Genomic DNA, 12,042 nt, shown 5'->3' with positions numbered 1-12,042 from the left:
AACAAGCTTTTCCATGGGCAGCTTCAAAAGAATGACTCTCTCCACAGTGACTTCCAAACAAATGCCCAGGCCATGTGTCTGATGGTTAACTTGATAGCTAATAGATCAAGCAGAACCAAATTCACTTCAGTTCTGGTTCAGGTATTTTTTCAAAATATCCAAAAAAAATTAAGGTTCTTTGCAAACCCAATTTCAAAGGAACTCTCTGAGACAAAAGTCAAAGTTTTACTAGAAGTTCTTAGAAGTACTCAATTCACTTTGCATTCATTCAAGTTTCATGAAGGAAACATACTGAATTTCTATAAATAATGGATATCCAAAGCTATACAAGAGCTACCATTTGTAGAAGCATTTTGGAGGCACTTCTATTTATGAGCACACCTCTTCTGAAATGTGGAAAAAATATCCAAATGCTAATTTTTAATGCATTCCAAACTTTCTCTAAAGGATGTGTGGCCACTTCAAACATAATTGGACAGCAGGAAGTCCATTTCAGCAAAACAGAATCAGTTCCTCTCATAGATATTCTTTTCTCTGCAACCCTCAAAAGGTATTCTGTAGGCCAAATCCAACTGCCATTGGAGTCTGGTCTAAGAGTACAAGATTTTACCCATATGTGCCACAATCCTTCACACTTTAGAAATCTATCATTTATGCAAAAGGAATTCCTTTGCATAACGCTGGATTCCTTGAGAGAAGACGTTTTAGTTCTGCAGGGCAGGAGGAATCTGAGAAGGCAAAAAATGTATTCCTCTGAGGTCATGTCTACACAAGATGCTTTACTCGAGATTAGAGCCAATTACTGCACAGTAAGCATCACTGTCTACACATGCAAACACAAGTAGCAAATTTACTTGGGAGTAATTACTGCACAGCACAGCACATGTAGACGGCCTCCCAGTCAGCTGGGCAGCAGGGAGAGGGAGACTGCTTCCCGCCCACGAGAGCCATCGGCTGCCAGGGCGGGCTCCACCACTGGTGCTTGGGCAGGAAAAAATGTTCCCCTGCCCCAGCATCAGGGAGCTCCCACTACTCCACAACTGCAGAGTGGAGGCTGGGAGGTCACTGAGCCAGGGCTGCAAGGTAAGAATCTCCCAGCTCCGTGACTGCAATCACGGGGCAGGGCCTGGGAACTCCCTGCTTCCAGGGCAGGGGTACATTGTCCCCACCTGGGCTCTGGTGCCAAAGCCCACCCTAGCAGCAGGCAGCTCCCTGGGGCAGGGAACAATGTCCCCACCCCTGCCAGAAAACAGCTCTCTCCTGGCCCCATGCTCCCCACCAGCCCCTGGCCTAGCACCCAGGGACAGCTTAGAGTTCCCCTTGTCTGCTGCAGGAGGCCAGTGCAGGGCCAGGAGCAGACTGGTGCCATGAGCAGCAAATCTGCGCCTGCTTCCCCACGTTTAGACCCCGCTGCCTGGGGTGGGTTTACTTTAGAGTAAATTATTCTAAAATAAACCCACCCACCCTGAATCATTTGCACATGGAGACATGCCCTGAATGTAACAACTTTGGAGATTAACACAGGTCTTTCATTTTATTCTAACCAAAAAGTAGTGTCCAACCCATGCCTTTTTTCAAAAATAATTAAGGAGAATAATTTACCATATTTCTTCAAATATCTAACAAATATTTTAATGGGAAAAAAACCCCCACATTTATTCTAAAAAACAAGACTTGGATCTTAAAAATGTAATTGTAAAAGCCTGCATTTTTTTCTTTTTACAAGCAGAGAATGTGTCTTAAATTCCTGGCTGCTTTGTATCTGAAGGAATACAGTATTTGTTAAGACTTCTAAAGTCCTTTGATTTGTTCTGTTCTTTCAAGATAGAACCTCAGAAAAGTTTTTAAAGGGAAAAAATAAAAAATATTCTATTCAACAAACATATATAAACTCAAAAAGATTGTATCCATTTTCAAGTTATGGCTATTCCCAAGACAGCTTTGATCTTACTCAGTGAAAACAGGACTATTCCTGTGTACTTTCCAAAACAAAAACTTGACAACACCAGGAACCAAAGATTATATACAGCAGAATTGTTCTTGCAGTCTCAAAAACGCAATTGAATGAATTACAAATAAGACCACGATTCTGTCCGAGAGATCTGAACAATGTTATATTTCATCCAAATTCCACCAGATTCTCAAACAGTTAAGATGCTAGTTACTGAATTTAAGGGTAATCACACATGCAAAAAAGGTCAAATGAGGTTGCACAGTTCCCTGAATATGGTCATTATCTCCCAATATGACTAGCAAGAGTCTGGTGACCTAGTACCCTTCTTGGATTCTCAGATTCATGTGTCCACCATATGGAAGTCATGATAGAGACCTAAATAAACTGGAATGTACTGCCCTATAAATAATAGATTTAGTATGAAATCAGTTGATTTTTGACAACTTACTTTTGTCAGGCGACTGAAGAAAAGATGAATGTTTGTATGTATCCAAAATTATTTCAGTGAAAACCCCTATGTAGGTAATTTTTTAATCCACACTCACCCAGCTGTCTTCATCTGGCACCACAATAGCAAAGCATCTTTAGCAGACTTCTTCTCTTTGTTATCTTCAGTTTCAACACTGATATCCTGGATCTAAGAGTCACAAATCAGGTTGAATCAGAACAGTATGTCAGTACTGAGCCAGTTCTGTACTTAAGTTTTCAAAGAAATATAAGCAATTAAAATCACAGCAGAAGCAGCAAGAGAAAACGAAGAACAGCAAAACAGAAGAAAAGGAGAGTACAAAACATTTCCTGAGTTTAAGTTCATTTACTTCAAAGGAAGATCATCATGAACAGTTTTCTTTGTCTTTAAATTACTGTAACATTTTCTTTTTAAGTCTATGGACAAGTACTTTCTGGTGAAACTTAAACACACTGTTCCATTTTTAAACCCTGATTTATATAGTGTTCTGGCCCACTCTTGTAAGGCATTCTGTGCCTTCTGCAATGTGCTGGCTATTTCGGTTGGAGTTAAGGACGCACAGCACTCATACCAGGCACTCAGAATCTTTTAAGGGGGACGTTTTAGGTGTAGGTTCCTTGACACAGCTCAGTAGAACCTGATCCTTGTCCTGAGTAGTCACACAGCAAAGTTTCTTGAAATCTGTATTTTTAGTTGTACTTAAATAAATGGTGGCAGCACAACTTGTCAGTCTTTAGCTTCATCAAGACAAAGTGCAGCAAAAATATTTTAATTAAAAATAAAAAAAAACACAACCCTTCAGATTTCCTGTTTATATCGCAGTACATTTTGTTTTGTATTGTATCATTCAACTCCCACTGAAGTCAACATCAAGACTTGCACTGACCTCCGTGGAAGTTAAACCAGGCTCTTTCATGTTAAGAAAAAGAAAAAACAGTAATAAAATTCAAAGAATGATTTGCACTTAAGAGGTTTCCACAGTAAGGATTTCCAGTCCTTTTCTAACCAAGGCCCCAGGTACTGTCAGAGTATTCAGGCATTAATCAATCACGCTACTTTATTATGACTCTTATTCTCTACAGACAGTTCCCAGGTTCCACACCTACAGCCTAAGGCCCAACCTTACCAACACTTAAAACTTCAAAATGTCCAACAGCTTTACTTCAGAGTTTTTAGCACACAGATCTGCACGCTAATTGTGTTTCTTCTGCATACCTCTGACTGGTGTCATTTACACACTTACATTTACAATATGTTGTACATAAAGCATCTACCATAAGTAGATTTTGGGGTTTGAATACAACACTTATTTGAAGAAAAAAATACAATGAAAACAATTAATTTCTTTTTGGATCAAGCTATGGCATGAGTAACTGAGCTATAAGCACACAGGGTCATGCAAACTACTTTAAACGTGTCTTGTTATATCCTACTAATTTGTACTGTAGGAAGTCAGTTTAAGACAATTCTTTAAAATAACCTAACAGCACCACAACTGTCAAGTTTTGCATGCAGTTTATTATACACACACATTTCTATACATATATGGAATATATAAAATATATAGGGGGGAAAACAGTAAGAAATATACCAGTTTAAAATGTTACTTCCTAGATGTTAATACAGGCCATCTGGAATAGTTCAAAAGACATCTAATTTTGAAAATTACATTCCCTTCCATGAAGATGGGATTTGACATAGGTATGATTGTCTGTCTTAAAAGCACTGGAAACGCTCCTTCACAGCGTGTACAAAGTTTTAGGTTAGGCTACAAGAAGCTAAAATAGTGAGATTTTTAAAAACCTCATTTGTTTTTCAAGGTTATTTAACAAGCGAGATAAGCTTTTCACATATGGGCACTGTTGGTCAAGTCTGAGCTCTTGATATCTTTACAAACAATTTGCCGTGACTGAAAGTACTTATATTTTGTAAATTAAAACTCAAGGGAAAAGGAAGTGAGAGGGTTTATTCTGTTCTTTGGGCTATGGATCTACCTACATATCAAAAAGCAACTGCTTGATTCAAGGAACAGAGAATGTAGTCTCACAATTCCTACTCACTTATTCTCTTTAGGCTGCTGATCAGCACTTCAGCAAGGATGTAATCATGCAAAACTAGTATGTCCTGCTGGACACTCAACCCTCTTGATTCCTACTGAAGTCAGTGGGACCTGGGGGCAGTTAGCATTTCTCAGCAGGACTCTGGTCACAAAGAGAATAAGACCCACCCAGAACAAACACATAGAACCAAAGACAATGTTTTTACCTGGAATCTCAGAATAATTGTCCAAATAAGGCCAAGAGTCAGCCTGTGATTCCCATCCACAATATCATGGGATCCCATATTTTCTAGATGCACTCTTTGTTCTTTCAAAAACTGAAGGGCCTTATCAACATTTTCCAAACAATGGATGCGCATCCTTCCCTTGGTTGGTTTGGGCTACCAGGGAAAGCAAAGACAAGAGAAATCAGTATTAGAGAAACTGCAAAAAGTTGCTTCCTCCTTCAGTCTCACTAAGTGTGCCGCTGGTATTATAATATGCTTTCTCTATAAATGACACTTACCACTGAAAACAGAATTTAACTCATAGTATATAGGAGCAAACTATCTTTAGGTCCCAGGTCTCTGACCTCAGAATTTTATTTTAGCCCTTTTCTCTATAACAAAAATATATCTTCCTTGTGAAGGGAAAAAGAACCAGACAGAAACTGGATTTCCTGGTTTCTTTAAGTTGTTTTCCTTGGGGAAAAAAAATATTAAAAAAAAAATAAAGTTCATGTTCACCCCTGTGCCCATAACATGCATCCAGGCTGCTCAGAAAACTACTGTAGCCGCAAGTAGTCAGCAATATTTGGTTACGCCAGTGGTTTTCAAACTGTGCCATGGAGCCCCAGGGCTCCATGATACGTCATCAGGGGTAACGCTGGAGCAGACCAGAAGGCAGTGCACCACCATTGCCGGGCTAGGTTGTCTGGCTCTGTGTCTGCTCACGCGGCCTGTGGAGCCAGAGGTGGCAGGGATCACGGCAGAAGAAGTGACATGAACAGGTTGGGTTCTGTGACTTCTGGAAGTTTGAAAACCACTGGCTTATGCAATGAGATAGCCTGTTGTTAGCTACAACAGCCAGGTGTGACTGAAGCAGAAGACTAATTTGACTAGGTCAGGGGGTCTCAACCTTTTTAATAAGTGTACCCCCAGCAGCCCCCTTTTTAGTAAATGTACCCCCCGGGGGGGGGAGGGTGGCGCACAGCCAAATGCAGAGCAGGGCCATGGCGAGTGGGGGAAGCGCAGCATCTGTGTGGCCCTGCTCTTACCCAGCCCTGCTCCTGGGAGGCAGCAACATGGGGTGGCAGGGCTCTATCCCCTCCTGCCCCTGCATACCCCCTGAGACCTTCCAAAGTACCCCCAGGGGGTACCCCCCATTGACAACCCCTGGACTAGGTGACTGATGCACTGAATCAATGGAATTTTGTCATTGACCTCATTGAGTACAGGATCAGGCATTTGAGGAGGAAATGAAGCAAACTTCATTCTAACTCATAATCAAAACATTTCCCTCCCTTTTTACTTCAGTCCTACACCTTCATTTGCTAGGTGAAAGATAAATGATGACTAGGCAGAGTGAATAACATGCCTATTACCTTTTACTAACATGACCTTTTCTCTAGAATACATGCTGGATTTTTCATAATCACTATTTGCTTCAGTGGAATAACACATTAAATAAGCAATTGTAGCAGCAAATACGCACAATGAGAAATGGTTCAAAATCTGCATGACATCTGCAAACACATAACCACTTTAAAACACAGCTATAATTTGGGTCCTAAATGAACCAATGACACACCATGAAAACAAAAATTTCACAACTGTTTAAGCTACTCAGAGTAAGGCAGATTATGAAAATATCAGAATACATTTCTTCATAGGAAAAAAAAAAATGAAGCCAGCAATATAAGACTAATACATTTTTTATCAAGACCCAATGTAAATGGGAAAAGCCATGAATACATTAACATCATGTAAAAGTCAGTGCTGTGGATAAATGTTACACCTGGAAAACTCATCCAGTGCTCAACAGAACATCACTGCAACCCCTCCACCAAAACACTAATCAACACAAGTTTTTTTTTTTTAATTTAGTCAGTGAACTGGCCAGTGAAACAGTCTGAGCAAAATTCTTTCTTCAGAGTGTACTCAAAGAGACAGAAAGTTTCAGCCAGAAGTATATTATGTTTCCTAGGAACACTGGTTTGAAATACATCTGTCATACGCGTTAAACACTTTGCTAGAAAGATATCCTTTAGGACACTAATGTTGCACTCACTAGTTTCACTTCCAGATTTGGGAGACCACAAGTTCTTCTGTGGGGACAGGCACGGTAACAAGGAAAAGAAAGTCAGCATTAAATCTGGTCAATTGCATACACTTCCAGGAACTGGATTTGCAGGTACAGTACAACCAGTTTACAGCACTCTGGCTGTGCAAAAGGCCCCAGTAAGCATATATCGCATTTGTACTCTGACAGTATGGATACCTGAATGAGTTAGCCTGTGGCAAGTTAAGCTGTCCCAATTTTTAAAAAGCTGTTAGCACATGACATGCCTTCAAAAGCAGCTTAGCCCTGCCCCAGCAGTTGCAAATTTAGATTGGCGGATGTATCTGTCCCTTTTTCACATGCCTGCCTCTCAGTGCCCCACAGGCTTCTCTCTCACATTTTCAAACGTACAGCCTGTTTGTTTGTGCACAGCTGCCACAATGTGATTTACTCTAGCTTTTTGCTTTGAGCTTTGGACCCATAAACAGAAGGGCATATCCTTTCTAGGGCATGGTGCAAGTAAAATGTAAGTGAAACTCACTTCCCAAATGCTATATTTATAGCTTATACAAGGTTCCTGAAGATTATTGTGGTATTCATACAAAAAAAATACCATTGCTATGCTGATGCTGTCCAAGAGAAATTCATTCACATCAGTGGCAGTCTTGTCACTAACCTAAGTGGTAGCTAGACTGAGCTCTAATGTCTCAATATAATGAGAGGAAAATAAGTTGAAAGTAATTCATCAACCCTCTCCCCCCTGCAAAATGACATTTTAAAGCTTGGTGCACTCTCATGCCAAGCACAGCACATGCCCAGAAGAGGAACTGCATTAGTCTGACCCAGCTCACTCAATGTCTGTATACATCATCAGGTGCTTCACTGGGGCTTTTTGGTGCTTTTATCTAATAGCTGACTGAATCAGACAAAGGCGCCAAAAAGCCTCACTGAAACACCTAAAAGCCTTGTGCCTAATCCACACAGATGCTGGGGAGCTGGGTCAAACTAATGCACTTCCTGTTCCAGTAAAGTGATGTTTTAGTTTGTTTTTTTCCCCCCCCACATCTATTAGCGCTCTTGGCTATTTGCATCAGACACTCTTAAAACCAGGCACCCAAGAGTTAACATGCATTCACTAATGGTATTTTAATGAGTTCCTGAGAGAACTGTCTACTTCCAAAGTGCACATGAATACATAGCCAGAGAATAAAAAAAAACCAAGGAAACAACCTTCCAAGACACCAAATTATATGCAAGATTTGCCTTCAAAACAAAGATTTTGTGAAATACAAGATAACATGTAGTAAATTGGACCCAGAGTACCAGGTGGATCCACTGAAAAGGCAAACATCACGGTGCCACACTGACCCTGACTACACTTTTTACTAGATGCCGCAAAATGACACTTATAATCATTAATCAGGATGATGTATTCATATCTTATAGTGAAATCCTCTCAATTACAACAGCAACAAGCGAGGCTGTTACACAGCAACTATTCAGGTTAATTGCTTAAGATCTTCAGGACCAGATAACTTGTACTCACAAAAGTAAAAAAATTCACCAAGCAGAGCTCTGCACTAGGCCTGTGCAAACAGGCAGCTATTCGATCCCACTTTGGATCGATTTTGGCTGCTTTGGATGCCAGGGATCCAATCCGAAGTTCTGGACCGGGTTTCTGCTTCAATCTGGCTGAAGTGGCTCGGAAGCTTTGGAGCCGCCACGGCGATCTGGCCATAGGGTATAATGGGGAAATCAATGAAATATCTATAATTTTGTTGTTTTGTCTCTTACTTGGGTGAAACTTGCAGGAGTCGTAGCCTTTGCTGAGAGCATAAAGCCTGTCAAGTTCCAAGAAGATCGGAGCAGGGGTTTGGGGAGGAACTGCACTGCAAAATCTTGAAATCAAAACTCATGTCACATCTATGTGTTACTGGGGTGGGGGGGGACGGGACGACGACGGACTGCATGGATGATGGCCCCTGCTCAGGCCACAAAGCATGCCAAATTTCAAGGAGATAAGTGCAGGGGTTTGGGGGGAACTGCACCTCAAGCTGTGGACAGGCAAAACTCATGACATGAGTGACACCATGTGTGTTAAGGCGCAGCGGGGTGACAGCTGCGGGGGTGGTGGCCCGTTAAGGCCACTAAGCCTGCCAGCTGTTGAGGAGATCGGTGCAGGGGGGTTCTGGAGCCCTGCACCCCTAGCTGCTGACAGGCAAAACTCATGACATGGGTGCTTGTGCAACTGACTGTCTCTGTCTTAGGGCTGTTGATTGTCTGTATTGATTATTTCCTCTCCTTGGTCTCTGGTTTTGTACGTGTTAATTGATGTTAATTAACTGGCTACATTAGCTAGCAACTGTATTGAGCTGGTACCTGAGTGAATCATGATTGACTGGTAACTGGTAACACTGTAGCTTAGCAGCCAGGCCTGCAGTAGTGTCCCCCCCCCCCCCAAAACAGACAGTTGCACAGCACCCATATCACAAGTTTTGCCTGTCAGCAGCCAGAGGTGCAGGGCCCCAGAACCCCCCGCACCTATTTCCTCAACAGCTGGCAGGCTTCATGGCCGTAGCAGGGGTTACCATCCCTGCAGCTTTCACCCTGCTGCGCCTTAACGCACACAGTGTGTCACCCATGTCACGAGTTTGGTTTGTTCGCAGCTTGATGTGCAGTTATCCCCAAACACCTGCACTTCTCTCCTTGAAACTCGGCAGGCTTCATGGCCTGATCAGGGGCCACCATCCCTGCAGTTTTCAGCCCAATGCACCTTAACACGCACAGGGTCATCTGTGTCACAAGTTTTGGCTGTCCTGCAGCTTCAGGTGCAGTTCCCCCCAAACCCCTGCACTGGTCTTCTTGAAACTTGGCAGGCTTTGTGGCCTCACCAGGGGCCACCACCCCTGCGTTGTAACATATAGACATAACAGGAGTTTTGCTTTCAAGAATTTGGGGTGCAGTTCCCCCCAAACCCTTGAACCGATCTCCTTGAAACTTGACAGGCTTTGTGCTCTCAGCAGAGTCTACCACCCCTGAAACTTCATCCAAATCAGACAAACTACAAAGTTATAGTTATTTCATTGATTCCCCATTATACCCTATGGCCGGATCTCCGAAACGGCTCTGAAGCTTTTCCAAATCATTTTGGAAGCTCCAAACCGCTTAGGGAAACCTAACAAAGCCAGTGCTTTGATCCGGAGAAGCTTCTCCGGATCTGAAGCACGGTTCAAAGCCTCACACAGTCCTACTCTGCACTATTAAGGGTGATGTTTAAGAGGTCCTGGAATCCAGGAAAGTTGCACCAATATTTAAAAAGTGAGTTACTGGGATGACCTACGCGAATATAGACTGGTTAGCCAAAAACTGATCCAAGGCAAATCATGAAAAGAGCAATGAAATACACTCAGCAAGGAATTAAAAATGACAGTACATTAATATATGTGGTTTTTATGGAAAATAGGTCTTGTCAAACAAACTTGTCAATATTTTTGATGAGAGTACAATTAGGTTGGTAAAAACAACCGTGTCAATATAAGATATCTAGGTTACATTTTTCTTAGCCCTGATGTTTTCCAGCAAAAATGACCATCACTCAATCAAACTAAATAAAAGCTGATTGCTTGCTCTCTAAAAGTACTTGTAAATGTGGAAATGTCCTCCACATACTAGTGTCCCATAGGGGTGTGCCCTCAGCCTAATGCTCCTGAGCCAACTTCTCTATCAATGATGTGGAAGAAAAAAATTATATAATATAATTATATGCAAAATTTGCATAGACAAAAATACAGGCAAGTGGTAAATAATGATGTGGGCAGGCAGGCTACCTGGACAATGCCAATTTTTCTTTTTCCTAAGATTAACTCATTTTAAAAACATGTCTTTCAACTCAGCTAAATGGAGCAAAGAACTTACAAAAATGACAGTCGGTGTCCTGGAATGCAGTGCCTCTGAAAAGGTATTTGGGTTAATGGCAGATAACCAATGGAACATGAACTCTCAGTGCAATGCTGTAGCTAAGAGGGAAACACAATCCTTGGATATATAAGCAGAGGAGGATCAAGTAGGAGAAAGGGGGTGATATTACCTCTGGATGTGGCATTAGTAATACTAACACCGGAATACTGCGTTTAGTTCTGGCATTCACAATTCATAAAGGATGCTACAAAATTGGAACAGGTCCTGAAAAGGTTTACAAGAATGTTTTGAAGAATGGAAAACAAGTCTTACAGAGAAGGAGGAAAAATTCAGTGCACTGAGTTGATCTGTGGGAAGATTAGGAGGTGACTGATCACAATCTGCAAGGACTTTCAGGAGAAAGAGGTTTCTGATAACAGAGGTTTCCTTATTCTAGAAGGAAAAGGGACAGTTTGATCCAGGAGTCAGAAGCTAAAAGGCAGATATTTTTAATAATGGGACTAATAAACCATTGAAACAGATTTACTTTGCAAGATTGTGAATTCTTCTTTATACAGTCTTTAAGATGAAGACTAGATGTCTTTCTAAAAACATGCTCTAGCTCACACAGTGGTCATTGTCTTGATATGCAATTCATTGAGGCAGGTGCTTTGCCCCCAGTCATGTAAGTACTAAAAAACTATGCAATCGCAATGACTCCCCCTTCTGACCTTAAAAACTATTAATCTAGATCAGTGGTTTTCAACTGCGGTCCCATGGGGGTTTGCAGACTATATCTAAGGGGTCCACGAAAGATTATTATGTTCAATCAAAAGTATGTGAATACTCACACTTACAATTCAAAGGCATCTGCACCTCCATTTGAAATTTTTTAGGGGTCCACACAAGAAAAATAGGTTGGAAAAACACCGATCTAGATAATTCAAGAGATTTTATAGGTTCAGGTATGCTCCAATAAACCACTAGTGAAATTGGGGCAACCTGACCAAAAAAACCACTTATTAAGAAACTTCAAAGCAGTTAAAACAACATCTTCCCTTAACAAAAGCCAAGACCCTGACAGCCAATGGTAACATAAGGGCACCATTCTAAAGCAACGCCACCCAGACTCATATACTTCTTGTTTGGAAACATCTTAAGGCAAGAGCACTCAAGAGCAAGCGAGTGCACCTGCTCTCGGTCAGTGCCATCTTTAATCCATGCTACCTGGACAAAGTGGGTAGCCAGTAGTTTACACATCCAAGTTGCTGGTGCTCTTCCCCAACTATTCCCCATACTGGAAGACTCACTTTCTTCACTGCAGAGGATGATTTTTTGCCTGAGAGTCTTTTCAAGTGGTACATTTTTGTTTTAAAAAAAATTAACTGAATTCTATTTTTGACT

General features: G+C 41.5%; 1 protein-coding gene across 2 annotated transcripts in view; it reads right to left on the bottom strand.

The window, feature by feature from the left end:
- The window catches only part of SPTBN1 (spectrin beta, non-erythrocytic 1), a 192,877-nt gene that overhangs the window by 67,318 nt on the left and 113,517 nt on the right, over positions 1–12,042 (bottom strand). For both annotated transcript variants that reach the window (XM_090049501.1, XM_090049511.1), the window contains 2 exons: positions 4,689–4,862; positions 2,500–2,591 (listed from right to left, as the gene is read on the bottom strand). In XM_090049501.1, the coding sequence (XP_089905627.1) occupies positions 2,500–2,591; positions 4,689–4,862 (266 nt within the window). The remainder of the gene's footprint in view (positions 1–2,499; positions 2,592–4,688; positions 4,863–12,042) is intronic.

The sequence above is a fragment of the Crocodylus siamensis genome, chromosome 1, assembly GCF_052110815.1.
Source record: "Crocodylus siamensis isolate JL-2025a chromosome 1, ASM5211081v1, whole genome shotgun sequence".
Taxonomy (NCBI): domain Eukaryota; kingdom Metazoa; phylum Chordata; order Crocodylia; family Crocodylidae; genus Crocodylus; species Crocodylus siamensis.
The sequence above is the reverse complement of the archived record's forward strand: the minus strand, read 5'-3'. Positions and strand labels throughout refer to the sequence as shown.